This window comes from Typopeltis vanoorti, chromosome 7 (assembly GCF_054136105.1).
Source record: "Typopeltis vanoorti isolate ZY-2024b chromosome 7, IOZ_Tvanoo_1.0, whole genome shotgun sequence".
Taxonomy (NCBI): domain Eukaryota; kingdom Metazoa; phylum Arthropoda; class Arachnida; order Uropygi; family Thelyphonidae; genus Typopeltis; species Typopeltis vanoorti.
The window spans coordinates 101,835,738-101,862,603 of NC_143555.1; the positions used below are offsets into that span (position 1 = coordinate 101,835,738).

The 26,866-nt window shown below is 37.2% G+C and overlaps 1 protein-coding gene across 2 annotated transcripts in view; it reads left to right on the top strand.

Annotated features, from left to right (window-relative positions):
• LOC150104917 (ATPase SWSAP1-like) overlaps nt 1-26,866 on the top strand; it is a 125,850-nt gene that overhangs the window by 97,587 nt on the left and 1,397 nt on the right. Inside the window, exons 4-5 of one of the 2 annotated variants that reach the window (XM_090396052.1) lie at nt 15,836-15,912; nt 16,419-16,483. In XM_090396052.1, coding sequence (XP_090252178.1) covers nt 15,836-15,912; nt 16,419-16,461 — 120 coding nt within the window. In that variant the 3' untranslated portion in view covers nt 16,462-16,483. The remainder of the gene's footprint in view (nt 1-15,835; nt 15,913-16,418; nt 16,484-26,866) is intronic. The other variant, XM_090396051.1, reaches the window with a different exon arrangement.

Below are 26,866 nucleotides of genomic sequence, written 5' to 3' on the forward strand. Positions count from 1 at the left end.
CTATATACTATTTCTACAATGGGGCGAGACAATCTGGTCACATTGAATGCCACCAAAACTCATGTTGACTCTTCTCTTGCAAAAGAAATCTCATCTTACATTCCCTTACCTTCAGTACTCAGTAATACACAAATCACCAGAAAAGATCAGATCTTTCTTTGGACTCACATTTGCATCTATTCTTCAACAAAGACATCACATCAATAGCTTTCTCAACATCCAATATTTCATTGATGCAATGTTTCAACTTTTTGTCTATTCTACAGGTTCTTCAATGGTCATTGCTCCACTGAACTTGCAACCATCATTCCTACACTTCCTGTTGCACCTATTAATACAAGAGCAGAAGCTCCTCAGCACCCTTTTACTGTGGAACCAGAAACACACTGAACTTGCTTTTTCTCTTCCTCTTTTATTCCATCTACCTTTATCCTCTGGAAGAGTCTACCACAAGAAGAAGTATTTCCAAACAAATAGAACCTGCAATGCTTCGAAAGAAAAAAAAAATGTCAGTAAACTGTTATCTGAGTCCTCACCTGCACCCCAGATATGGCAGTGATGTGCTTATGGGTCCTTAGACCGCTCATATATGAAAACAATGTGTGTGTGTGTGTGTGTGTGTGTGTTCTGGATGTTTGCATTCCATATATCATTTCCATTTCAATGATTTCACACACTCATTTGATAATGTTGCATAATGCACAGTGCCAAATAATTATTACTACACCACACTGCAAATACTTGTCCAAACACTACTCAAAAAGTTATGATTTTTGTTATCTCACTTCTAAACACATTTCACTTAATTTTTTTATTTATTTTTGCTTTTGATACCTTTATTTGTACTGATTTGCACATCACTTGAACTATTATTAATTGTATTTGAATTCAGCCATTTATCTGTATTGAAGATAAAAGGGCATTTCATTAAAAATAAATAACAAAAGAAAAGGGAACTCAATGTGCACTTGACTGTTTTTCACATCATTACTGATTTGCACATCACTTGAACTGTTATTAATTGTATTTGAATTCAGCCATTTATCTGTATTGAAGATAAAAGGGCATTTCATTAAAAATAAATAACAAAAGAAAAGGGAACTCAATGTGCACTTGACTGTTTTTCAAAAACTGCCTACAACTAATGTTGAGCATGTGCAGCCTATTCTGAACTCTGCATCATCTTTTGCAGTTTGATATCAGGGTTTGATCAGTCTGACATGCAATTGCTAGGCTAGGCACGTATGTCTTAGTCTTGAATACACTAAGACTAAATGTATATGCAAACATCCTAACTTTAAAAAAAAAACGGTAACAGTTAAACATTTCTGTCATTTAATGTGATTTTTTATTGATAATTAATTTTCTCTTTCAACATTTCACACGCTTATTTAAATGTTTATAATTGAAAAAAAAATAACGAAGCTTATTATGTAATGGAGCCACCCCATATCTCCAACCAAAGGTTAAGTTAAATGACTACTATAAAATTTTAATTTATACTAAAAGAATGATTAAAAGACATACCTGGTCAAATATTTTTATAAGGTGAGGATGATAAAATATTTGGAGCCAAAACTTCATTGAACAGCCAATAACATGCAGTAAGAGAATGGTGTTAATAATGAGGCATAAATAAAAAGTAAACAAGGAAAATTATTAATGAAATGAACAATAGATTTTGATACTCAAAGAAAAATATGACAAATAAAAAATTTTAAAAATTAAAAATTTAAAGACTAAACATGGAATATAAACACTAGTGAAATATGTACAGGACCAGCAATATGAAGATAGTGCTGGCTGTTTTGTGAGTCATTGTCAGATGATAAATAGCACAAAACTGACCATCTGATGGTAAATTTTGTGCTATAATAAGATCTCTTGTTGTTTTGAAGTTATTTTTACTTTAAAGTTGCTATTCATCTGGTGTTAATGCTTCTTTTTTGTTGTGGAGATTGGTGTTACCTGTAGTGTGGTGCTCCAGGCAATCTAAGGATGTATTTTTTTATCATTTAAAAAAAATTTTTTTTTAGTACAACTGCAACCTTCCTTTTGGTTTGATATGTAGATGATGTGTTTGCCATCTAGCCAGACTCAGAAGAATCTCTACCTACCTTTTTAACCAAAATCAATAGCCTTTATCCATGCATCAGCTTCACTATGAAAAAAGGATGGAAAATTAGCTTTCCTGGACATCCTCCTTTCCCATATCCCTTCTGGAATACTTATTACTTCTGTTCATCATAAAGCTATCTTCACAGGCTGCTGCCTACAACAAGATTCAGCATTATTCACATTATACATCTCAAAAATAAATAAATAAATAAGCATCTACAGATCTTTGCTCAACAGGGCACGTTATCTGCTCAAATTCTCAAGCTCTTCAACGAGAATTGAGCACCATACAAAAATGCATCTTCCTATAGAATAGCATCACCTCAAGAAAGTTTAAATTCATCTTGGACTCTTACAAGCCCATCACTAAGAATCCTGAATCTGTATGGTGAGTCCCTAATTCATACATTGCAGGTATCTCTTTTGGGACGATTACTAAGATCCTGAAAAGATAAAGTTCCTACATTTTTCCCTATCAACAAAATCTCCTCTTGGTTACCATCCACGAAAAATAAACAGTCCCCTCACTCCCTCCCTGGTGCTTACCAAGTTCAGTGTGAGTGCCTCTGCACATTCTTTGGGCAAACAGAACTTTCTATTGTAAACTGACTACAAGAACACCAGTCTTATATCATCAACAATAAACCTGAAAAAATCTGGCCTTGCTTATCATGGTATAGACACTGACCATGATATTGAATGGTCCAGTACCCATCTTTTACATTGGTGCAGGTTTAGGTTTGAGCAGTTATTTAAAGAGAATGCTGAAGCACTTCTTCACCCAAATTTAAATCTGAATGACATCCTCATAAATGGCAAGCAATAGTGCATTCTCCTTTCCCCCCATTTTAATAATTTAATTTTTTTTAAATTTAATTTAATATAATACTGTGTTATTCATTTCATTATCTAATTAATTTTAATTTTGTTTCAAATCACTTAATTTTAAATTTGGGCCTTTATTGTAATCACCTGCTAGGAGGCATTGTGGCATATGGCTCAGCTCTAAATATGATTAACATTCCTTGTTCTAGCTTCACCTTGTGATTATGCTGATGCTCTGATGATGATGACATGTTATTTTGGCCAGAAACTAACATGATGACATGTTAGTTTCTGACCAAAATATTTGCAGTAATAAAATATTATATTCTTGTGAATACATGTGCCTAATAAATCTGTGGATTTGTCCTGTTGTTAGGATTGTATATACGTTGTCCAAAACTTGGAGATTTTTCCCATCCCATTCAAGTGCCTATCCAGGAGGTTGACTACCATGATTTGATTCATGGTTAACTATGGGTGTTGCGGCATGTGGTGAGGACCCTATCTCTTCCACATATTGCCATAAGTATTCATGGCTGTAAATCTGTGTGTGTTCACAAGACCTGTTTGCCTGTTCTTGGGGATGAAAAACCCAAGTTTCCTGCTGAAAAAATTTCCGACCAAAGGGCTTCATCTATACTGACTGAGCTATGACTGAGTGTTGCGGCATGTGGTGAGGACCCTATCTCTTCCACATATTGCCATAAGTATTCATGGCTGTAAATCTGTGTGTGTTCATGAGACCTGTTTGCCTGTTCTGGGGGATGAAAAACCCAAGTTTCCTGCTGAAAAAATCCCCTACCTTCGAAAGAGATAAAGATAAAAAAGATAAAGGTACTTCACATCATGAATGGGAATTGAGCCCAGGTCTTTCCGACCAAAGGGCTTCATCTATACTGACTGAGCTATGGAGGCTCCACGAATGTTTCACATGCCTCTAAATTTAAATTTTCTTTCATACCATGACTTTGTGTGATTAAGAGTTAGAGCCTTTCCGATTATTTCTATGGAAGTTCTCTAGTGCATAGTTAGAAAGGCCAATTTTTCAATGATGGATTAGGCAGATATGGTTTTTGTGTTATTTTTTCCTGATGTCAACTGTGTGTGCCCAGTTTCACCAATGTATGTCAGGTTACATGTATATTTAATTTGGTATACTCCTGGACTTGAGAGGGGAGGGAGGGGTCTGATGTGTTGAATAAATGCTGGCCTAGCTGTCTGAGTAGTTAGCATATCTGCTCTCTAACCAGTGAGCTGGGGATTCGAATCGCACCATGGACATGTATGTTTGCAATTGTTTTTAGATGTAGGCGGGAGATGAATATCATCACCTGATATGAGACCAGCACCCCTTTTATTGGAGGTGTGAAAAAGTTCCATATTCAGTCTCTAGAGCAGGTAAAAATAAATAAATAAATGAAAATTACAAAAAAATATATAAAAGGACCTTCCAGATGAGTCTTTGACTCCATGGGATCTTGGGTAATAAGAATAATATACAAAATCAATAAAAATATATATTAGAAACTCTCCTAGAGTACAAATGTACTATAGATTCACAAATAAACTTTTCTTGGGTAGGAGGCACAAAAAATTTTTTAAGTTTTATGTGTTATCTTTTTGCTTAGTATGTTGTCAATTATCTTTTTATATATCCATTTTTAACAAAGGGTTCTAATCCATTTCAGTTCCTATTTTGAGATCATTATCATTCACACAAATTGTTATTGCTATGTTTATGAGGGTATTTATGATTTCTAATTTTGTGTCATGTGGTGGTATATGTACAAATTGACCAGTACATGTAGGTTTGTGATAAATGTTAAATGAGAGACAGCCTGAAAAACATAGAGTTACAAATGTATCCAAGAACAATACATTTTTTTTTTTCTATTTCTGTTGTGAAGTTGTGTTTCTGGTTGTATGTGCTTGTGTTTTGTTTAAATGGCTGAGGAAAACATTCCAGGTTTGGTGGAAAGATTTCCAGCATCATTGATATACAAGATGAACAGCAGTGGTCCCGGTACAGACCCTGTGGCACACCATTGGTCATTTATTTTTTTCGTCCAACTTTTATTATTATTACTATTATTATTCGACACCTCCCGGGAGTCCAATGACTCATCGAGAGAGAGAGAGAGAGGGCACCGGCTCCACAATCCTCTGCCCCTACTACTCAATCCACCAACTGATCGCAACTATACCAATGCCATCTACCACCACCACCAGTAGTTTTTCCACAGACAATCACAAACATCCATGCCCGCAGCCTTTTGACTGGAGAGCGGATATTGCTAACCACTCGGTCAACCAAGCTGGCCGAGTCTTCCCAACATGCTTTTCCTTCTGATGTATATCAAATACTTTTGCAAAATCAGATCAACTATCACTTTATTGTAGAAAGTAAGTAATTTACTAAAACAAGACTTTCCTCCCTTCTGTGATATTAATTAGTCTATAAATATATTGTTATATTTGAAATATTAGTCTTGGAGCCTCCTTTGTATGATGGAACAGTTTTGAGCCTGTTTTCATTCCCATTTCTACCACTGCTGAGACTTAAGCAGTCTGGTTAAAGACACTGTCATTTCTCTGGCACTTTCCCAAAATGCACAGGCTGATATCTCATTTCAATCCTGTGGCTGTATTCATGTTGAGATTTCTTAATATCTGAAAGATCCCAAGTTCGTTTACCTCTATTCTTGTTTTAATCCCTATCTCATTGGTCACTGCATTATCTTCACCTGGATGATATACACTTGCAATGGGATTACTCAGTAATTCAAATATTCCTTCTGTTACTGTTTTCTATAACTGAATTGAATAACTCCAGTAAATAAATATGGGATGAAAATAACAAATGAAAAAATGAAAATTAACTACAAAACAACAGATGATAAAATGGAAATTAACTACAAAACAACAGATGATAAAATGGAAATTAACTACAACAATACACTAGCAGCATACAAGGTCATATTATTATTATTATTATTATTATTATTAAACAAGACCTCATGGAGTCAAAGACTCATCTAGGAGGTCCTTTTATCTCACACATATCTCATCATACCGCATCTTAAACACATTCAAAACTCCTTGCAGACACCACACTCTCAGGCAAGGCATTCCAATCACTCACAACTCTGCACAAAAAAAAACCTGCCTCTCACTCCCCTACTCACACCCTCTTTATACAGTTTCCAGGGATGACCTCTGGTTCTCCCCTGATCTCCCACTATTCTCTGTAGAACTTCTCCACCATTGATCCTATAACAACCCCTTACCAACTTGTAGGTCTCTATCATATCTCCCCTCTTCTTTCTCTCCACCAGACTCTGCAAATTACATCTTCTCAATCTTTCCTCATACTCAACATTCCAGAGGTCAGAAACTACCTTAGTCAGTCGCCTTTGGACCCTTTCCAACATCTCTTCATCCTTCTGAAAACCAGGTGACCAAATCTGGGCACAATAGTCCATGTGTGGCCTAATCAAAGCCTTATACAATGGAACAAGAATCTCCCTACTTCTACACATCAGTGTCCTCCGCATCATTCCCAGAAGTCTTTGTGTTGTCTTCACAATTTTGGCGATGTGTCCCCTAAATTATAGATCCTTATCCACTATCACCCCCAGATCTCTTATTTCCTCTACTTCCAACAATATATTCTCACCCAGCATAAATTCTGCATCCCATCTTTGTTTTCCAAATTTTAAAACTTTACATTTTGCAACATTGAACTCACATCCCCATTTGCTTGCTCAATCACTCAATTTATTCAAGTCTTCTTGCAAGGCCACAACATCTTCACTACTCTTTATGGTTCGTCCCAACTTTGCATCATCTGCAAACAACTGAATATCTCCATCCAAATCTTCGCCAATATCATTAATATACAAGTTAAATAGTAATGGCCCTAAAACAGATCCCTGAGGCACTCCACTAGTGACTTTCCTTTTCCTGGATATTGCACCCCCATACACAACTTGTTGATACCTATCAGATAGACAGTCTCCAATCCAATGCACTAATCTAATATCCAACCCCATCTGCTCTAGTTTGACTGTCAACTTATCATGAGGTACTCTATCAAAAGCTTTTGCAAAATCCAAGTATATTACTGTGTATCCTTCTCCTCTGTCCAAGGAAGCAGTCACTTTATTGTAATAAGTAAGTAGATTACTAAAACACGACCTCCCTTTAGCAAATCCATGCTTTCCATCAAAGATTATACCATTGTTGTCAACCCAACTCTGGATCCTAGTTCTCACAAGCTTCTCCAACAACTTAACCACAACACCTGACACACAGATAGGCCTATAGTTTGATGCTTGAGTTCGATCACCTCCTTTATGAAGTGGCACAATCTTGCCCTCCTTCCACTCTTTAGGGACTTGACCAAGTGCAAGACTCGTATTAAAAAAATATGTCAAGGCAGTTGTCAACTCTCTGGCACATTCCTTCAGAATACGCGATGATATATTATCAAGTCCCACAGCCTTATTTACATCTAGTTTACTCAACTCCCCAAACACCTCTTGCTCACTTACAGTCAGTCTCTCCTCCCCATCATCAACTGCTCTTAATCTCTCCATGAAGTCACATTCACAAGATTGAAAGATCTTTATGAACTGCTCATTAAGTATCTCCACCACACATTCTGCAACAGCTGTCTTTATACCATTTCCTCCGATCAATGTCATCCTTCCATAATCATTCTTTCTTTTGCTGGCTACATATCGAAAGAACTCCCTAGGATTCTTTTTGGCTTCATTAGCTAACTGCTGTTCATACCTCTCTTTAGCTACTCTCACCAACCAAGTCACCCTCCTTGCCTGGTCTTTGTAGACCTCATGAAATTGGTTGCTTCCACTTCTCTTATGCTGCCTCCACAATGCCCTTTTTCTCTGTATTGCATGCTTAATCTCTTTATTCATCCATCTCATACCTACCTTATTTAACCTTCTCACTCATGGTATACATTTAGACATTGCATCTACTAAATATTTTTTGAAAATCCCCCAAGCTGCGTTGATCTCTCTTTTCCAGCTAACTCCTCATTCCATGCTACACCTGCAAGCTGTCTCCTGAGCTCTTCATAATCACCCCCCTTGTAGTTCCACATATACCCTTTTTTTCACAGGGGTCCTTGCACTGCTGGCAACCACCCAAGTAATCACCTCATGGTCACTTTCACCAATTGGTGGATGATTTGATACCTCATTGATAATTACATCCTCCGATGAGATGACCAAATCCAAGACCCTTAATCCTCGTGTGCCCTCTGTTACATACTGTCTGAGGTAGTTATCCCTCAAAAACTCAAGAAACTCATTTTCTTTACTTCCAGTTGCTATCTCTTCATTCCAGTCTATATTGCCATAATTAAAATCACCCATAATGATCACCCTTTTCTTATTTGCTTGGCTTATTTGACTATACATTTCAATATCACCACCATCCACATTACCAGGTCTATAACAACATCCCACCAAGTATTTGATTCTGTTCACCTCTATCTCACACCATATTGCCTCAAAACCACTGGCCCCATTTCCCTCTTGCATCTCTATCTTGTATGGACATAACTCTTTCTCTATCATCAATAGCACTCCCCCTCCCTTTTTACCCCTTCTATCCTCACGAAACACATCATACCTTTCCATCTCTATTCCTGTCAGGATGTCATCCTCATCTAACCATGTCTCACTTATTCCAACAATCGCTGGGTGCACAGCAGATGCAATTAGTGCAACCATTTCATCCACCTTGTTTCTTATACTTCTAGCATTGGTATACAAACACAACAACTCATTTCTGGATCTACAGCTAGTTCCACTGATACCACTCACTCAATGTGATCTCTTCATGCTGGACTGGGGCCATTTCCCTTTCTGCTTCTTCATTTTAGAACCCATTGCAATTTCATCTGTTTCCTTTTGATCCCTGATCATCCCATTACTTTCCTGCCTACACATGCTCTCACCTCCTCTTGGAGCATCCACCTTTTTCACGCTGTGTATCCCTGTCCACCCTGAGCCTCCCCATTTCCCTGCTCCTCTTGCACACCCATTCTCTCATTTTCTATACTCATACCACTCACTTCCCCATTCATTTCCACTTCTTCAATCTCTCCTGTCTCACTCTCCCGCTCTTCCACATCACTCCCCTCTCGATCTGATTCATTCTCTCTATTCACTTCTCCACTTTCCAGCAGCAGCAGTCTCTCCAAGCGACTCACACCATAACCACTCAAATGCAGTCCATCGCTCCCATACAGCTCACTTCGTCCCTCAAACTCATTCCACGCATTAACAAACTGTACTCCCATCTCCTCACACATTTCAGCCAGAACATCATTCATAATCCTTGCTCTCCACCTCATTTCACCACAATCATACCTAGGCACTGACTACCCTTCTTGTCACACTATTCTCTTTTATCTTCCCAAGCAGTCTCCTGACATTCATTTTGACATGCTCTTTGTTCTCTCTCAAATCATTTGTACCAATTAATACAATTAACTCTTTTGCTCATTCCCACCTCATATTCAATGCCTCAATCACTCTACTCATTTTACCACCTGGAAAACATGGAGTCGCCATACAATGCCACTCGCTCATCTTTTGTTAACTCTTTCATGCCATCATGATTTATTTTAATAGTTTTGACCTGAATTCTCTTAATTTCATTCCGCATCCATTTCATTTCTTGCTTCATCCAATCCAATTCACCTTCCGAACCTCGCGACACATTCTCTCTATCATTAAATCTTTCTAACTTTCTAACTCTCGACCCCCTCTTCTCACTTTCCCTCTCATCCTTTTCATCCTTCTTTGTTTCCGTACTTTCGGTCCAACATACGTGCAACTTTCACTATCATTCTTCTCACTTTCACTCTCACATATCTTTGTTTCCGTACTTTTGGACTAACATGTGTCCAACTTTTGCTATCATTCTTCTCACTTTTACTGTCATTCATCTTTCTTTGGTTCAGTACTTTCGTTCCAACATGCGTCCAACTTTCGCCATCATTCATTCTTTTTTTGCTATCATTCATTCTTTCGATTTTTTTACTTGCGATTTCTGCATCACGCCATTTCTACTTTCATTCGTCTTCTCAATTTCATTTCTTTCCGCCTCACTTTCGTCCCTTTTAACATCCATTACAGTTGTCAAATCGCGCTCTTTTTCTTTTTTTCCTGATTTTTTAACATTTTTTCGCCTGTCTTCCTCACCATCCTTCTCTTTCAAACGTGCACTCGCGACACAATCAGTACTAGCACTTTCTGTCATCAGTTTCATATTCGCATTCATCAATTCCTCGTTCAGGTCACATTTCGCACACACACCCTTCTTCCATCCGCACTAAACATCCACAAATCATTTATGTAATCGAAGGAATACATATAACAGACCTCACACTTAACGAAACGACTGAAATCTAAATTAAAATCATGGAATGACAATGCTGCCGCCTTTTTTTTTTTTTTCTCTGCAGGTTACTAGGTCTAATATTAACGATTTCGTATTTAGTTTAGGCAAGAAAAAAAAAACCCACACTAATAATATTGGTAGCGTAACGTTTACAGCCGCTCTTACTTAAACAATTACGCATATATACTTAATTATTCCTAGTAAAACTTATCTGAATCAGGAGCTCTTCAAAACACGTCCATACGCTTGACCCACTCAAGCCAGTTTTAATTTATGAATGTTGAAAGCAGGTTTAAAACTAAATAAAAATATTTAAAAAAAACACTGTTTAAGCATCATATTAAAAAGGAAGATTAGAAAGGAACATGACATTACTAGCTTTCATGAATGTGTACGTGCAGCTGATCTAAAGTAGTATAGAATGGATGAGAGGAAAGTTTAATAGAAGGTTTGTCATGATGACAGGAAAAAGACCCAGGGAGAAAGGCAGATCTAAGCTGATTGATAGAGTTACTGTTACCTTCGAAAATTAAAATGTAGGTTGACAAAATTAGTCCAGTGCATATGTCATGTGTCAGTAATCCAGAATTTGAAAGAAAACTGTAATAATGTAAACTTAATGTGTTGTACTGTTCATAGTATCATCTGTGCTTTGAAGTTACAAATGATGATGATAATGAAACATGTACTTGTAACAAAAGAGTAATAAATGGAGAATTATGAAACACACATATGTGATGTTCCTTTTAAATAAGTTTTCAGCAGCAGTTTTAACAAATGAAGATGAATTATGATGAATGGGTTAATGATTATCCCATTCCAATTAGTGAACAGCAACCCATTTCACTGTATACTACTCTCTGGTGCCCACCCCACATCCTTGCTACCAGCTTTATATCCATTTCCATTTACTCCCAATTTTCTGATAGTTTTCCATGTAGTGTTCTGTCAAAGCCTTTGCAAAATCTAGTGATATCATGATGTAGCCATTTCGTTTATTTTAATTCTGCTGTCATTCTATTATAAAATGTGAGTAAATTACTCAGGCAGGATCTACCTTTAACAAAGCCATACTGCCACTATAGAATATCATATTCCTATTCACACATTGCTGGATTTTACCTTTAACCAACTTTTCTAATAATCTAACCACCATTCCTGAGATATTAATTGGTCTGTGATTTGCTACTTATCTAATCCATTATCTAATTATCTATATTCTCTATATCTATATCTAATTAGATAATATATCTATATTATCTAATTATCTAATCCAACTGTTATCTAATTGAACTATCTTACTCTCTTTCCACTTCCCTGGAACCTCATCAGCTGAGACTTAGATTAAACAACTTCATCAGAGGCACTGCCAGTTCTCTTGCACATTTGCATATCGCACGGGTTAACATGCAATCCATTCCACTGATATATTCACACTGATGCTTTTCAACATACTGTGCACCTCCCCTCATCTATCTCAATTCTCACATCAGTCTCTGTCATATTAGCAACCGCAAAATCTCCACACCTGAATGACACACTCTTGCAAAGTGACTACTCAGCAACTCAACTATTTCTTCTGCTTCTGTCACCTTCCATAATCATTCTTCATCTTACTTACTTGCTAGATAGCAAAAAAAAAAAAAAAAAAAAAACTCTTTTGGATTTACTTTGGCCTGCTTAGCTAATTTTCTCTCATATTCTGATTCGGCCTTTCTTACCATACCAGTCACCCTTCTTGTCTGCACTTTATACTGCTTGTGAGTATGCTGATCACCTTTTTCTTTTTATTCTATCTACAATGTGGAGATGCTGGAGAAGTTCTACAGAAAATAGTGGGAGATCGGGGGGGGGGGGACCAGAGGTCATCCCTGGAAACTGTATAAAGAAGGTGTGAGCAGGGGAGTGAGAGGCAGGTTTTTTTCGCGCAGAGTTGTAAATGATTGGAATGCCTTGCCTGAGAGTGTGGTGTCTGCAAGGAGTTTGATTGTGTTCAAGACATGATATGATGAGCTGTGTGTGTGTGAGAGATAAAAGGACTTCCCAGATGAGTCTTTGACTCTATTAGGTCTTGGGGTAATAATAATAATAATAATGTTTTTTTTTTAGCTCTCCTGCTTTATATCTGTTCATCCACTTAACTCCCACTTGGTTTATCCTCCTGACCATGGATATGCAGTCTCATACTGCTTCTCTCAAACAAACCCTGACCACTATGCACTAATCTTGCTATGCACTAATGACATTCTTTCCTTGTAGCTTCTTAAGCCATGACACTGCTTCAGGCTGCCTCCTAAGTCTTTCATCATTACCAGCTTTATAGTTCAACATAAAGCCTTTCTTGACAGAAAATTCTCCATGTTTAACAACCTCTCTGAATAAGACTGCATGATCACTTTTCTCAATTGGATGCTGATACCAGATCCAGCACTCTCAAACCTTTGGTCTCTTCCATGACATGCTGTTTCAGGTGATTATCCCTAAGCATCTGTATAAATTCTATTTTTATCTTGCCATGCTACCTTTCCTCCTCCAATCCATTTCCCCATAGTTTGTTTCCCCAAATAATAATTGCTTGGCCTGTACTCATTGTGCTGATGCATAGCATCTACATCTTCCTCCATTTTGTCAGAAACTCATCTCCTTTATTTCTGATACTTCTAACATTTGTGTACATGCATTTCAACATTCCATTGGACTCACAGTTACCCTTGTGTACTGTTATTACCAACCCACTTAGATTTAAAACCTGTGAAATTGCATTTGATATTATTGCATAATCACTTTTGTATACACGCATTGTCCCAGGTGGTGGCTGAACTTGCAGTGGCCTGTATTCCCCCTCCCCCTCCAAATACTTCCCATTTGTCTGAGTTTGTACTTCCAACCTCTCACTAAATAACATTCTCTCTAAGCATCTAACTCCAAGCTATTCAAATGCAGTCCATCAGGCATATACAAGTCCTTTCGTCCATCAAATTCACCTCACATCTATAAAGTGCACACCATTCCTCCTGCACAATCTTCTTACAACTCAGCAATCATGGTTTTTCTTCTGAATTCATTCATATCTCAGGGAAACTTGGGTTTTTTATTCAACATACAGACAAATTGGCCCTTCAGAACACATGCAATTTGCAGACAAAGAATAATAGTAACCTGTAGTGGTGGATGGAGTGGTGGAGATGGCAGTTGTAGAGTAGGTGTCCTCCCTCGATGAGTCTTTGGACTCCTTGGAGGCAGCACGAAATAATAATAAAATAATAATATTGAGACAGTAGACTCGCAATCTTTACTTTCTCACTCTTATTTTTTCACTTCTATTAGCAGCTCTTTCATAGCTTCTCTCATTTCATATTTCTCACCTTTCAAATCATTTATGCCAGCCAAAGCAATCAGTTCTTTCATTTCTCTCATCTGCATATTAACAGCTTTTCTAACACCCTTGAGCTTCATACCTGGAAAACATGCTTTTGTTACTTTCTCATTAGGTACACCTTTTATCATCACATCTCCATACAGTACCTTCTCCTTGCTCCCAGTTTCTTGCACTTTGATACTTTTCTCATTCAATTTTTCTTTAATTCTCTCTTTCGCTCTCTCTCTTTCTTGACCACATGCCAGTTGTTTTTCCTGTCACTCTAGCTCACATTTTGTCCTATTAAGGACTCTGTGGAAGCATGCTATTTCACTCCTCACACATCATCCGCCATAATGTGGATGATGTCATCTCATCATCCACATTATCTTCAGCCACTTCTTTCATACACTCATTCATATTTTGTCCACTATCACTCACTCATTCTGCATTCTTCATAACACTTTCACTATCCTTTCTTACATTGTTAATATTAGTTACTTCACTTTCCACACAACTCACATTTCTTGGACTCATGCATGAAACATTTCTGACACACATATTCTCTCTCTCTCTATAAAAAGTTTTTTACCTTGGGTTTATTATACATTAAAGATACCAAGAAATTATATACTTGGTTTTAATCTTTTCTCAAGGAAGCAAAACAATGTTTTGCGCATGAAATATATTCACGTTTGAGCTACTTGTATATAGAGGATAATGACTTCATATCACTTGCCTTAGTATATATCCCATAATACAAAGCACCCCCCCCCTTACGGGTGTGTATAAGGCTATGCATAGTTTCCTTCCCATTATATACATGCCTGTAAGGGGGTACATTTTGCATTATGGGATACACACTAAAGAAGTGATATGAAGTTATTAGCCTCTATATACAAGTAGCTCATACATGAATATATTTCACGTGCAAAACATTGTTTTTCTTCCTTGGGAAAAGGATTAAAACCAAGTGTATAATTTCTTGGTATCTCTCTCTCTCTCTCTCCACTCTTGCTTTTATACCATAAACCATTCACTCCTGGCAATGAATACATTGAACACACACACACTACATTATATGAAATCCCTCATGTTGAACTCAGTGAGCAAGGAAGCCTTAGCCATCATTTTCCTCATATACATTGGTGCCATGAAAAACCATTTTTGAATGATATCCCACATTAAAATTTGCAAATAAACATGCACACACCCAACCAAACAATCTAAAGTAGACTGTGTGTGTGTATGCATGTTTGTTACTTGGCAAATTATCTTGGTCATCAATAAAAAGTCTGTGCGGTTAACCTAGTGGCTTTGCGCTTTGCAACCATATGCCTGGGGAAGGAGTGTCCTAGGTTCGATTCCCATCAACGACGTGAGGAGATCAAGGATTTTCCTCAGCCATAGCCAAGTTAGCCAGTCTTGGGTGTGGACAGCAGGGTTTTTCTGCCAGTTTATCTGGTGTTTTTCATCCTGCAAGCAGGCAAACAGGTCCGAGGACACACACGGATTACAGTCAGGAATACTGTAATCAGCCTATGCCAGTTCCGAAGCCTGGATAAAATTTGGAGGGACTAGATGGTACTGTGAACTCCCCTGTAAAGGGGGAACGCTATATCATCACATGGAATTTATTTTTTATCAATAAAAAAAATCTATACCCACCTCAAGTAAAGTAAAAGTTGTTCATTTTTTAGGTTTATAGTTCAGAACAGTTTGCAGTGCTTTTGCTTCTGCTAAAATGTTTTGAAAATTAGATTAGCGGAAAGTCAAGCAGAGACTTCATATGCATGTTTAGCATCGCTTTCTCTTTTTTAGACTAACTTAATAGGTTAAAAAAAAACCTTCACTTAGCAATAGGATTTAAACTGCAATTTTCCACTCAATAAACAATAATTAGTATAAAAGAGTGTTAATAAAAGTTGATAAAAAATTATATAGAAAAATATGCATATGAAGTGCTAGGAGTTGAAAGAAAAAAGTAAAGGAAAAGCAAAATTAAGATTTGTTTCATTTATTTAATTAACCAAATCAAATGTGTCAGTAAGTTATTCAATTCCAAAATATACAAAATTTATTTTAAAACTTTAGGAAAGCAGCTTGGAAAGAGCCTCATTCAAGTTGTGTGCACTTCTACAAGATACTGCAGGCTTTTGTTCTGAAAAAAGGTTTGTGGAAACATTGCTAAATATATCAGAATGTTTAACTATCTGTTCTCAAATATTTTGATATTTTTAATTTATGTTCATCACTTGTTAGAAAACAATCACTTCATTCTTGATACATTCACAGTGAATCATATCTGGTTGTCAGTAAAATCAGAATATGGCTCAGAATTAATAAGTTGGGTGAACTAGCGTATAATTTGCTGCATCACTTGAAAAATAAATATACATCCCTTCCCATCTTCCTTTATGTATTATTAGGCCCAAAGTAATAATAGGAAGCTTAATACATATCCATAAGCTTTATATGTTTCCGGTGCATCAATTTTTTTTTTTTTGGCTTTTCTTTCGTAGGAAAAGAAAAATCCTACCATCTCAGTATAAGAATGGCACCAATCGAGATAATTTCCCTTATTGTTCATTTTCTAGGTTAATAGTTTAGAAACGTTTGCAATGCTTTTTCTTCTGCTTTATAAAAAAAAAAACTAATAAAATGTTTTTTGAATTAGATTAGTGGAAAATCAAGGGATGACTCAAAACATAATGGAGTAGCTGTGGTACTAAGGAAGTTCAGGCAAGAACTCTTCTTGGTTATAATTCCTGTTTAGCATTACTTTCTCATTTTTAGACTAATTCAATAGGTTAACACATACACAAAAGACATCATTTAGCAATAGAATTCAAACTACAATTTTCTTTTCAATAAACAATAACCTACTCCCCCTCTTTAAAGAGGTATTTACTTAGATAATAAACAAGTAAAGAAAATGAAAAGACATTTAAAGTAGTGTGAAATATCTGTGAAACTAACCCCCCCCTGTATATTCAGGGGGGGTTAGTTTCACAGATTGTTTGTGTATATTCAGCATTATATCAAATGCTGAATATACACAAAAATCCAAAATAAGGAGGAAGGGATTTAATTAACAAATGTAATTAATAGCAAGGTTTTTTTTTACTTGGTCAAAAAAAATATTATACTTGACAAATGATCTTTTACACTCATGAGTATATTACACTCACAATATTGCCTCAATATCCCATAATGCAGAGCATGTCCATTTGATGTGAATTTAAGCTCTACATTCAAGTAGCCTAGTCATAAGAATTTCGCATGTAAACTTTGGTTTGCTCATGCTTGGGTAAAGGATGAAAACAAGAATATAATTTCTTTATAAAGAGCACCAGAAGAACAAAACAAATAAATAAGTTTTTGAATTACTAATATTTTTTTGGATTTCAAACTAGCATCAGTTATAGTAAGGCACACATCACTCCATTAAATAGGTGCAGAAACAGTTCAGATTATAACTGAAAAGGAACTAATATCCTATCAAGGGTGCCTTCTCTCTAGGGATCAGATAAAAAACAAAATTGAGGAAAGTAAAACTAAATGTGGTCAGCTGTAACAATCTGAGTAGTGTGTGTTTTATTATAATTGTAATTTGTGCTCTGAAGTTAATGGTTTGAAATCTAGTGAAATATTAGTAAACTCATAAATTATTTATTTTGGTCGTCTGGTGTTGTTTATCCCATAAAACAATATGATAAACTGCCACACCTAAGCCTATCATTATATTTACAAACATGATTTCTTGTGAAATATAATTTTTTTTTTTACCAAAAAAATTAAAAAAGCTACGTCCAGAATGATTTAATAATATGGTTATTATTTGGCTCCTTGTATATGGAAAATGTCTTCTATCGTACCAACCCAGTGTAAACGTTAAGAATGTAAGTGAGTCAATTAGAATGCAAAAGCAGTGGATGAAAGAATTGATAGTGGTAGCAGGTACAAATGATTTGAAAGGAAACAAAAAGGCTATGAGTGAGGATGTGAAGGAATTGCTTGAGGTAGCAAAAGAGAAGCATGAGAGAGTTAGGATGGTGAGTCTGTTGTCACAGGGTATGACAGTGAAGAGTATAGAAGGAGGGCCATAATTGCTAATGACTTTATGCGTGAATTATGTTTGATGAGTGGTGTGGAATTCGTGGATGTGTGGAATGAGTTCGATGGGTGAAAGGATTTATATAAAATGAACGGTTTACATTTGAATTGATTTGGTGTATGGAGACTTGAAAAGATGTTGTCGAATGTAGTGGAAGTGAATGTGCAGAATCAGGGAAACTAGAGTTATTAAGGGGGGGGGGGAGTAGATATGCAGATTTTAGGGAGACAGTTGCGTGTGTGAATGTGTGTAATATGCCCAAGCGAGTAGGAAAGGCCACGAATCAGAATGGGATAGTTAGTATAAGAAATCAAAATAGGGATGGGACAAATCAACTTCTGCAAGTCATATATACAAATGCCAGAAGTATTAGGAACAAGAAGGAAGAATTTTTGGCCTTGGTTCACTAATGCCAATAACTTGTGGTCCTTCCAGACCACAAGTTATTGGCATTAGTGAAACATGGCTGACAGAAGAGGACACAGCTAGTGGGATTGAATGTGAGGGGTATGGTGTGTTCAGGAGTGACAGGGAGAATAAAATGGGGGGGGGGGAGTGTTATTGATGATAGCTGATGAGCCAAGAAGAATAGAAGTGGAACTGCAGGATAGAGAAAAGAGCACATTTGAGGCTATTTGGTGTGAGATTGAAACTAGCAGAACAAAATATACAGTTGGGTGCCGCTATAGACCAGGTGATGGAATAGATGGTGGAGATAATATGCATAAACAAATAGAAGAAATGAGTGGAAGGAGGGTAATTATTATGGGAGATTTCAACTACGGTAACATTGATTGGCAGGAGGAGAGGACACATGGGAGGAAGGAATTGGATTTTATGCAGTTATTAAGGGATAACTATCTGCGACAGCATGTAATGGAAAATACTAGGAGGTCAGAGAGTGCTTGACCTAGTAATTACATCTGAGAATTTGGCTGTAACAAATATGACCACGTTGCCACCAATTGGTGAGAGTGATCATAGGGTCTTGACTTGGGAGGTGGCTAAAGGTGTGGAATTTACAATTAAGACAGGGTATGTGTGGAATTATTGGGCTGGTAAGTATGACAAGCTTAGGAGATTGATTGGTTCAGTGCCATGGCATATACAACTGCAAGGGCTAGAAGTTGATAGTGCATGGGAGGCAGTTAAGAAGTGTTTGCATGAAGCGATGACCGACTGTATCCTAGAGTCCGAGTAATAAATCAAGTAAGGGTTGAATGGATGAATAACACCATTAAGCTTGAGCTGCAAAAAAATAAACAACTATGGAGGGAATTTAAGGAGGAAGGTGACTGGCAGGCACATGAACAGTATAAAGCACAGGCCAGAAGGGTAACGAGTGTGGTAAGAAAAGCAAAAAAGGATTACGAAAGAACATTGGCCATGCAGGCGAAAGAGAATCCTAAACAGTTTTTTTGATATTTTGCAGGTAAAAGAAAAAATGTATATGGCAGAATGATTTTAAAGAACGATGGTAGGGAGGTAACCAAATCAGTTGATATAGTTGAATTACTGAGCGAGCACTTTGCAAGAATATATATTCCAGGACATTGCAGAAATGAATGAACAATAGATTATATGGTAATTGTGAATGAAGTGGAGGTGAGTAGTCTATTGCAAAACCTCAATGTCAACACATCTGTGGGATTGGATGGTATACCAGCTCGTGTCGTAAGTGAAGTGGCTAAAGAATTGTCAGTACCCTTGACCATTTTGTTTAATTTGAGTCTCGGCTCTGGGTTAGTCCCAGACCCGAGACTCAAATTAAACTCAAATCAAATTAAAAGAGGGGAAAATAGTTCCGCTGCATAAAGGAGGTTCCAAGACTGCTGTTGTAAATTAACGACTGATTAGCATATCAGGAATCGTTGTCAAGGTTTTGGAGAAATTAGTCAAGAGAAGAATACAGGATTGGATAGATGAAAATGGGATACTGTATGGGGAACAACATGGTTTTGTGAAGGGTAGATCATGGCTCAGTAACTTGCTCATGTTTTATAACACAGTGATGGCTGAACTGGATAAGGGTAATGGGTTTACAGTGATTCTACTGGACCTTGCCAAGGCCTTTGACAGGATACCACAGGGAACTCTAATCAGTAAACTGGAGCAGATGGGGATAGATATAGGGTTGGTGAGATGGATAGGAGGATGGTTGATGGAGAGAGATACCAGAGAGTGGTTTATTCAGGAGTGGAATCCAAAAGATGGCTTGTGACTAGTGGTGTGCTGCAGGGTTCTGTTCTTGGACCACTACTTTTCAATTTGTTCATTAACAATATAGGAAAGGATCTGAGAGGAAGTGTTCACTTGTTTGCTGATGATGCAAAGTTGGGTAGAGCAATTGAGTACACAGGATGTCAAAATTTTGCAGGATGATTTGGATAGTTTGGAGAATTGGGCTAGGGAAAATGGATGTCAATTTAATGTGGCAAAGTGTAAGGTTATGCATTTTGGAGTGAAAAGATTATAGACTGAATTTACAAATGTTTATTGTTTACAAATGCCAGAAGTATCAGAAATAAGGGAGATGAAATGTTTTCACTGATTGAGTTTATCAGTGAAAACCATTGAGTTTATTCACCTCAATCATTGGAATAAGTGAAACATGATTGAATGAAAATGATATCCTAAATTGGAATAGAAATGGAAGGATATTTCATAAGAATAGAAAGGGCAAGAAGGTAGCAGGAGAATCATGTCCACGTAAGGTAGACACGAAAGAGGAAAATAGTGGCAATGGTTATGAGGCAGTGTGATATAAAGTGGAAGTTGACAGGAAGACATATTTAGTTGGATGTTGATAATAGACCAGGGAATGTGGACGGCAGTGATGAAGAAATGTATAAACAACTTGAATTAGTGAACAAGGGAAGGGTAATTATTATGGGCCATTTTAATTATGTGGTATAGATTGTAATGAAGAGATAGCATTTGGGAAATAAGGAAAATGAATTTCTCAAATTCTTGAGAGATAACTATCTCAAGCAGCATGTAAAGGAGGGCATGCAAGAATTGGGAGTTTTAGATCTGATCATTTCATCAGAGGATGTAATTGTGAGTGGAGTTTCACATTTTCCTCCAGTTGGTAATCATGAAGTGATCACCTGGGTTGTGGGTAACCATATGCAGACTTCTGTAAGGAAAGGATATGTGTGGAATTACAAGGCTGGTGATTATGACAAGCTTAGGAAACAGCTTGGTGCTATGGTGTGGAACGAGGAGTTGAGCAGTAAGGAAATAAATGCTGCTTGGGAAATGACAAAATCGCATCAATGTGTGAATGTATTCCGAAGGCCAAAAGGCTGAATAAGGTAGATGTAAAATGAATGAATGTGGAGCTTAAGCATGAAATCTGAAGAAGGTACTTGGAGGAAGTACAAGATAAATAATGATAATAATCAGTTACATAAAGAACAAGCCAGGAGAGTAACTCAGTTAGTAAGGAAAACAAAAGTGCAGTATGAGCAGAAATCGGTAAACCAGGTGAAGAAAAATCCTAGAGTTTTTTAGATATGTTGCAAGTAGAAGGTAGAATGATCGTGGTAAGATAATGTTAATGGATGAAAGTGATAGAATGGTAACTGCTGCAGAAGTCATTGTTGAGGTATTCAGTGATCAATGGGGGTGGGGGGAGGATGGCTTAATTGTGAGAGAGCAAGAGGTATTTGAGGAAACAAACTTGATGTCAATATGGCAATAGGATTTGATGGCATATCATCACACATCTTAAGAGAATGTTCCAGAGAATTGGCAGTAGCATTGGAATGCCTGTTTAATAATAGTCTGGCAACAGCACAGGCCCAAGGGAGTGGAAAGAAGGTAAAATTGTTCCACTGCATAAAGGTGGTGATAAAGATGTGGCTACAAATTATAGGTCAATCTGTATATTTGGAGTTGTGGTGAAAGTACTAGAGATTGGTGAGACCTAGCATACAAAAATAAGTGTAGAGAATACTGCTTGATGACAGCAGTATTCTTTGTGGTTATCAGCATGGGGTTTGTTAAAGGGAGATCATGTTTTACTAACTCACTTATGTACTATTACAAGGTGACAAATACTTTGAACAGGGGAGATGCATATACAGTGGTGTACTTGGATTTTACAAAAGCTTTTGATAGACTGCCACACAACAAGCTGTGAAATAAATTGAAACAGATGGGATTGGATGAGATACTTCTGAGTTCAATCAGTGACTGGCTGTCAAATAGGTATCAGAAAGTTGTATATGCAGGTGCAGTATCCCAAAAGAGGAAGGTCACTAGTGGTGTGCCACAGGGGATCATCGGGTTTTGGGACCATTGTTGTTCAATTTGTATATTAATGATATTGGGATGGGTTTAACTAGTGATATGCCGCTGTTTGCAGATGATGCAAAATTGGGGAGAGCAATGCAGAGTGAAGCAGATGCCATGGCCTTACTGGAGGACTTGAATAGATTGCATGAATGGGCAGGTAAGTGGAACTGTCAGTTCAGTGTTGCAAAGTGTAATGTTTTGAAATTTGGTAAGCAATGATGGGATGTAAAGTACAGGTAACCCTCGTATGACATGGTACTTATGCAATGCAGTTTCGATATAACGCGGTCTAAAATTGTAGTAACCCTTTATCTTTTCATTTGTTTTTCACCACACGACTTAAAAATCAAATTTTATCTTCGTTAAATTTGTGTCTGCCTGTGTCCCACATGTAATTATAAGTAGCGAATTTATATTAGGGGAAATACCCTTTAGTATGCATGTACCTCAATTGTTTATCGTATAAAACGTTTATTGTTGAAAATTGTCCTCGTTTCTGCCAGGAATGTGCATTAAAAACCATAAGTGTGTTCATCTCAAGCTGAGCACTTTATTTTCTGGTGAGTTACATACAATATGTAATGCTTGCTTTTTTGTGTAAAAAAATTATTTTTATAGTAATGGCCACAAACTGCAATGAAAGGGAAAAAACCAACATTGGAAACAAAATTAATTTCTTTCGAAGAAAAAAATTCAAAATCTTGGATCGGTTGAAAAATGAAAAAAAAACCAGCAATTTTTGCAGAGACTTTGAATTTAAATGAATCAACATTTCGAACAATCACACAAAATGAACAGAAAATCCGAGAAAGTGTTTATTGCTGGGTCAACGATAAGTGCAAAGCGCGTTGCTCGTGTATGTGATATTCTAATGGAAAAATGAGAAATCTCTAATGATTTCGATAGAAGATTGCACCTCAAAAGAAAATTCCTATGGATGGCAATCTTATTAAACAAAAAGCTCTCAAAGTTTATAAACATTTATAGTGCAGACCAGGTGTTCAATGCGGATGAATCCAGGTTATATTGGAATAAAATGCAAAAACGCACCTATATTTCAAAAAATGAAACATCAGCTCCTGGATTCAAAGTTTCCAAAGATAGAATTACTTTACTGTTTTGTAGTAATGCATCAAGTGATTACATGACAAAACCAGTGTTTATTAACCAATCCTCAAATCCTTGTGCTATGAAAGATTAAAATATGCACTATTTTATTTTGCCTAAAACATTTATGCATTACATGCAATAAAGCTTAATTACGACTTGTAATTAAGCTTCTTTGATTTACATGAATTACATGACTTACATGAATCACCTGAATTAAATAAAAATATATTTTTTGTTGGATATGTCATTGTTGTTTATATAATTAAAAAAAAACGATTTTGGAACATAACCCTACTCTTTCATATGTGATATAAGGCTCCCATAACTCAATTTATATAATGCGGCATTTCTGCGAAACCTAACATCCGCATTATACGAGGGTTACCTGTATACACTTAGTGGGAAAACTTTAAAGGAGGTAGAAGAGATGAGAGATCTGGAAGTGGTGGTGGACAAGGACCTGAAATTCGCGAGCCACGTTGCACTAGTTCTGAAGATGTCACATCGGATAATAGCAACGATGTGGAGGACTTTGACATGCAGAAATAAAGAGGTTATGATGCCATTGTATAAGGCTTTGATCAGGCCTCAGGAATTATTGTGAACAGATTTGGTCGCTGGGTTTTCATGGTGACGAGGATGTGTTAGAAAGGATATAGAAAAGATTCACAAAGAATCTGTCAGTGGTCTTTGGAATGTAGAGTACTAGAACAGATGGAGAGAGAATGTAAATTGCAAAGCCTTGTGAATAAGAAGAGGAGGAGGAGGGGGAGAGGAAGAGATATCATTAAGACGTATAAGCTAGTCAGGGGTTGTTATCAGGTTGACATGAAGATTTTTCATAGAATGGGAGGTGTGGGGGGGGGTAGAACCAGAGGCCATTGCTGGAAGAGGGTGTGAGCAGTGGAATAGGTTCTTTGCATGGAGAGTGGTTGATGAGCAGAATACATTGCCTGAGTGTGTTGTGAATGTAGACACATTGAATCAGTTTAAAGAATAGTTGGATAAGCATTCTGCACAATAGTGTTCCTCTCATGACAAGTCTCTGACTCCATGGAATTCAAATGTTAATAATAATAATATTTTTATGTCGTTTTGATTTCTTTTCTAACTAAATTTTGCATTTTGACAAATTCTGTATTGTCTTTGCTACTTCAATGTTGCTTTTTTCGCTTAATTTTTCCCTTTTTTTTGATTAGATCAAGTGCCTATAAAGTAAGTTTTTCTCTAGAGATTCTATTTGCTGCTATGATTTTCTTAAACTTTCAGTAACTTCTGTTATCGTTGAAGCCATTTCCCCCTCCATTCTATCTGATAATTTTTCCCTTTCATTCTATGCTGGCCTGGCTGGCCAGCATAGAATGAAAGGGAAAAACTTGTGGCTGGAGTGCATCTGCTCTCCAGCCAAAAGGCTGCGGGTTCGAATCCCGCAGTGGCCATGGATGTTTGTGTCTGTGGAAATACTAGTGGTGGTGGTGGTCGGCAGTAGATGGCGTTGGTGTAATTGCAGTCAGTTGGTGGATTGAGCAGTGGAGACAGAGTTGTAGAGCAGGTGCCCTCCCTTGATGAGTCCTTGGACTCTCTGGAGGTGTCTAATAATAATAATAAGTCCAATTCATTCATATGTCATTTCTTCAACTTTCCTTCCATTATTTCTTCAAATTTGCTAATGTCAATCTCTCCCTCTTGATGTTTATTTTTATCCTTGCTCTTACTAGCCTATGATCACTATCACAATTAAACTGGTTGATAAAAGATACATCTTTTAGTATTTCCATGTTGTTCACTATAATGTAAATAGTTTCATTTAGTTTCCTTTGTAAAGAAAGTATTTCCTCTCTTCAAATTCAAGAAGTTTTTGTCCTCTCTCATTTCTTTGGATGATGCCTTGCACATCTAAAGCACTTTCTCTCTGTTGCTTGTTGCCTACTTTACACTTAGTCTCCTGTTAATTTTCCAGTAACATGTATTATATTATTATTATTGTTGTTGTTCCGGGAAACTCCAAGGAGTCGACAGACTCATCGAGGGAGGCCCTAACATCATGTCTGGAACAACTATTCAACATTCACACAGTATCTATCATATCTTGCCTTGAACTCATTCACGGTCGTAGCACCCACAACAGACTCTGGAAGCTTATTCCACTCATTCACCACTCTCCAAGTAAAAAACCTAGCTCTAACACCCTTGTCAACCACGCTCTTGCCCAGCTTCCATGCATGGCCCCTAGTCCTCCCACCACCAGTCATATTTTCAAAAATATCTTCTGGATCAATCTTATAAAAACCCTTCAGTAATTTGAATGTCTCAATCATATCACCCCTCCTTCGCCTATCGTCCAATTTCTGCAACCCACAAATCCTCAACCTATTCTCATAAGGTTCATTCCACAGTCCTGCTATCATCTTGGTCACTCGTCTCTGGACCCTCTCCACTTCCTCCCCATCACGAAGAAACCCTGGTGCCCATAACTGGGCACAGAAGTCCAGATGGGGTCTTATCAAGGCTCGATACAGAGGAACAACAACTTGTTTGTCTCTGCATGTTAAAGTATTTTTCATAAGCCAAGTGATTTGGTGAGCTGTTTTAGTCACTTTTGCAATGTGCCCCCTAAACTTCAACTCCCTATCCACCAGCACTCCCAAATCCCTGGCCTCATCAATCTCCTGGAGTACGGTTCCACCAATGCGATATACTACTGCTGTTCTTTTCACCCCAAAGTGCATAACCTTACACTTTGCCACATTAAACTGACATCCATTTTTCCTAGCCCAGTCCTCCAAACTATCCAAATCATAATGTAAAATTTTAACATCCTGTACACTCACAATTGCTCTACCCAACTTTGCATCATCAGCAAACAAGTTAACACTTCCTCTCAAATCCTTTCCAATATCATTGATGAACAAATTGAAAAGCAGTGGTCCAAGAACAGAGCCCTGCGGCACTCCACTAGTCACAAGACGTCTTTTTGACTCCACTCCTGAATAAACCACTCTCTGGTATCTCTCCTTCAACCACCCTCCTATCCATCTTACCAACCCTATATCTATCCCCATCTGCTCCAGTTTACTGATTAGGGTTCCATGTGGTATCCTGTCAAAGGCTTTAGCAAGGTCCAGTAGTATCACTGTAAACCCATTACCCTTATCCAGTTCAGCCGTCAGTGTGTTATAAAACGTGAGCAAGTTACTGAGGCATGATCTGCCCTTCACAAAACCATGTTGTCCCCCATACAATATCCCATTTTCATCTATCCAATCCTGTATTCTTTTCTTGACTAATTTCTCTAAGACCTTGACAATGATTCCTGATATGCTAATCGGTCGGTAATTTACAACAGCAGTCTTGGAACCACCTTTATGCAGTGGAACTGTTTATATCTGAGAGTGTTTGAGAGATCTATATAGAAATTGTGTTTCTTCATCTGAATGACTAGAGGTGGGTGCATATATTTATATTATATTTGAATCACACTGCTTATTGATTTTCAATCTAAGAGTTGTAATTTATCTGGGAGGCTGGTTTAAATTCAAGAATATTATTTTTCCATCTTTTATGGACCATAATTCCAACTACTCCTTGACTATGAT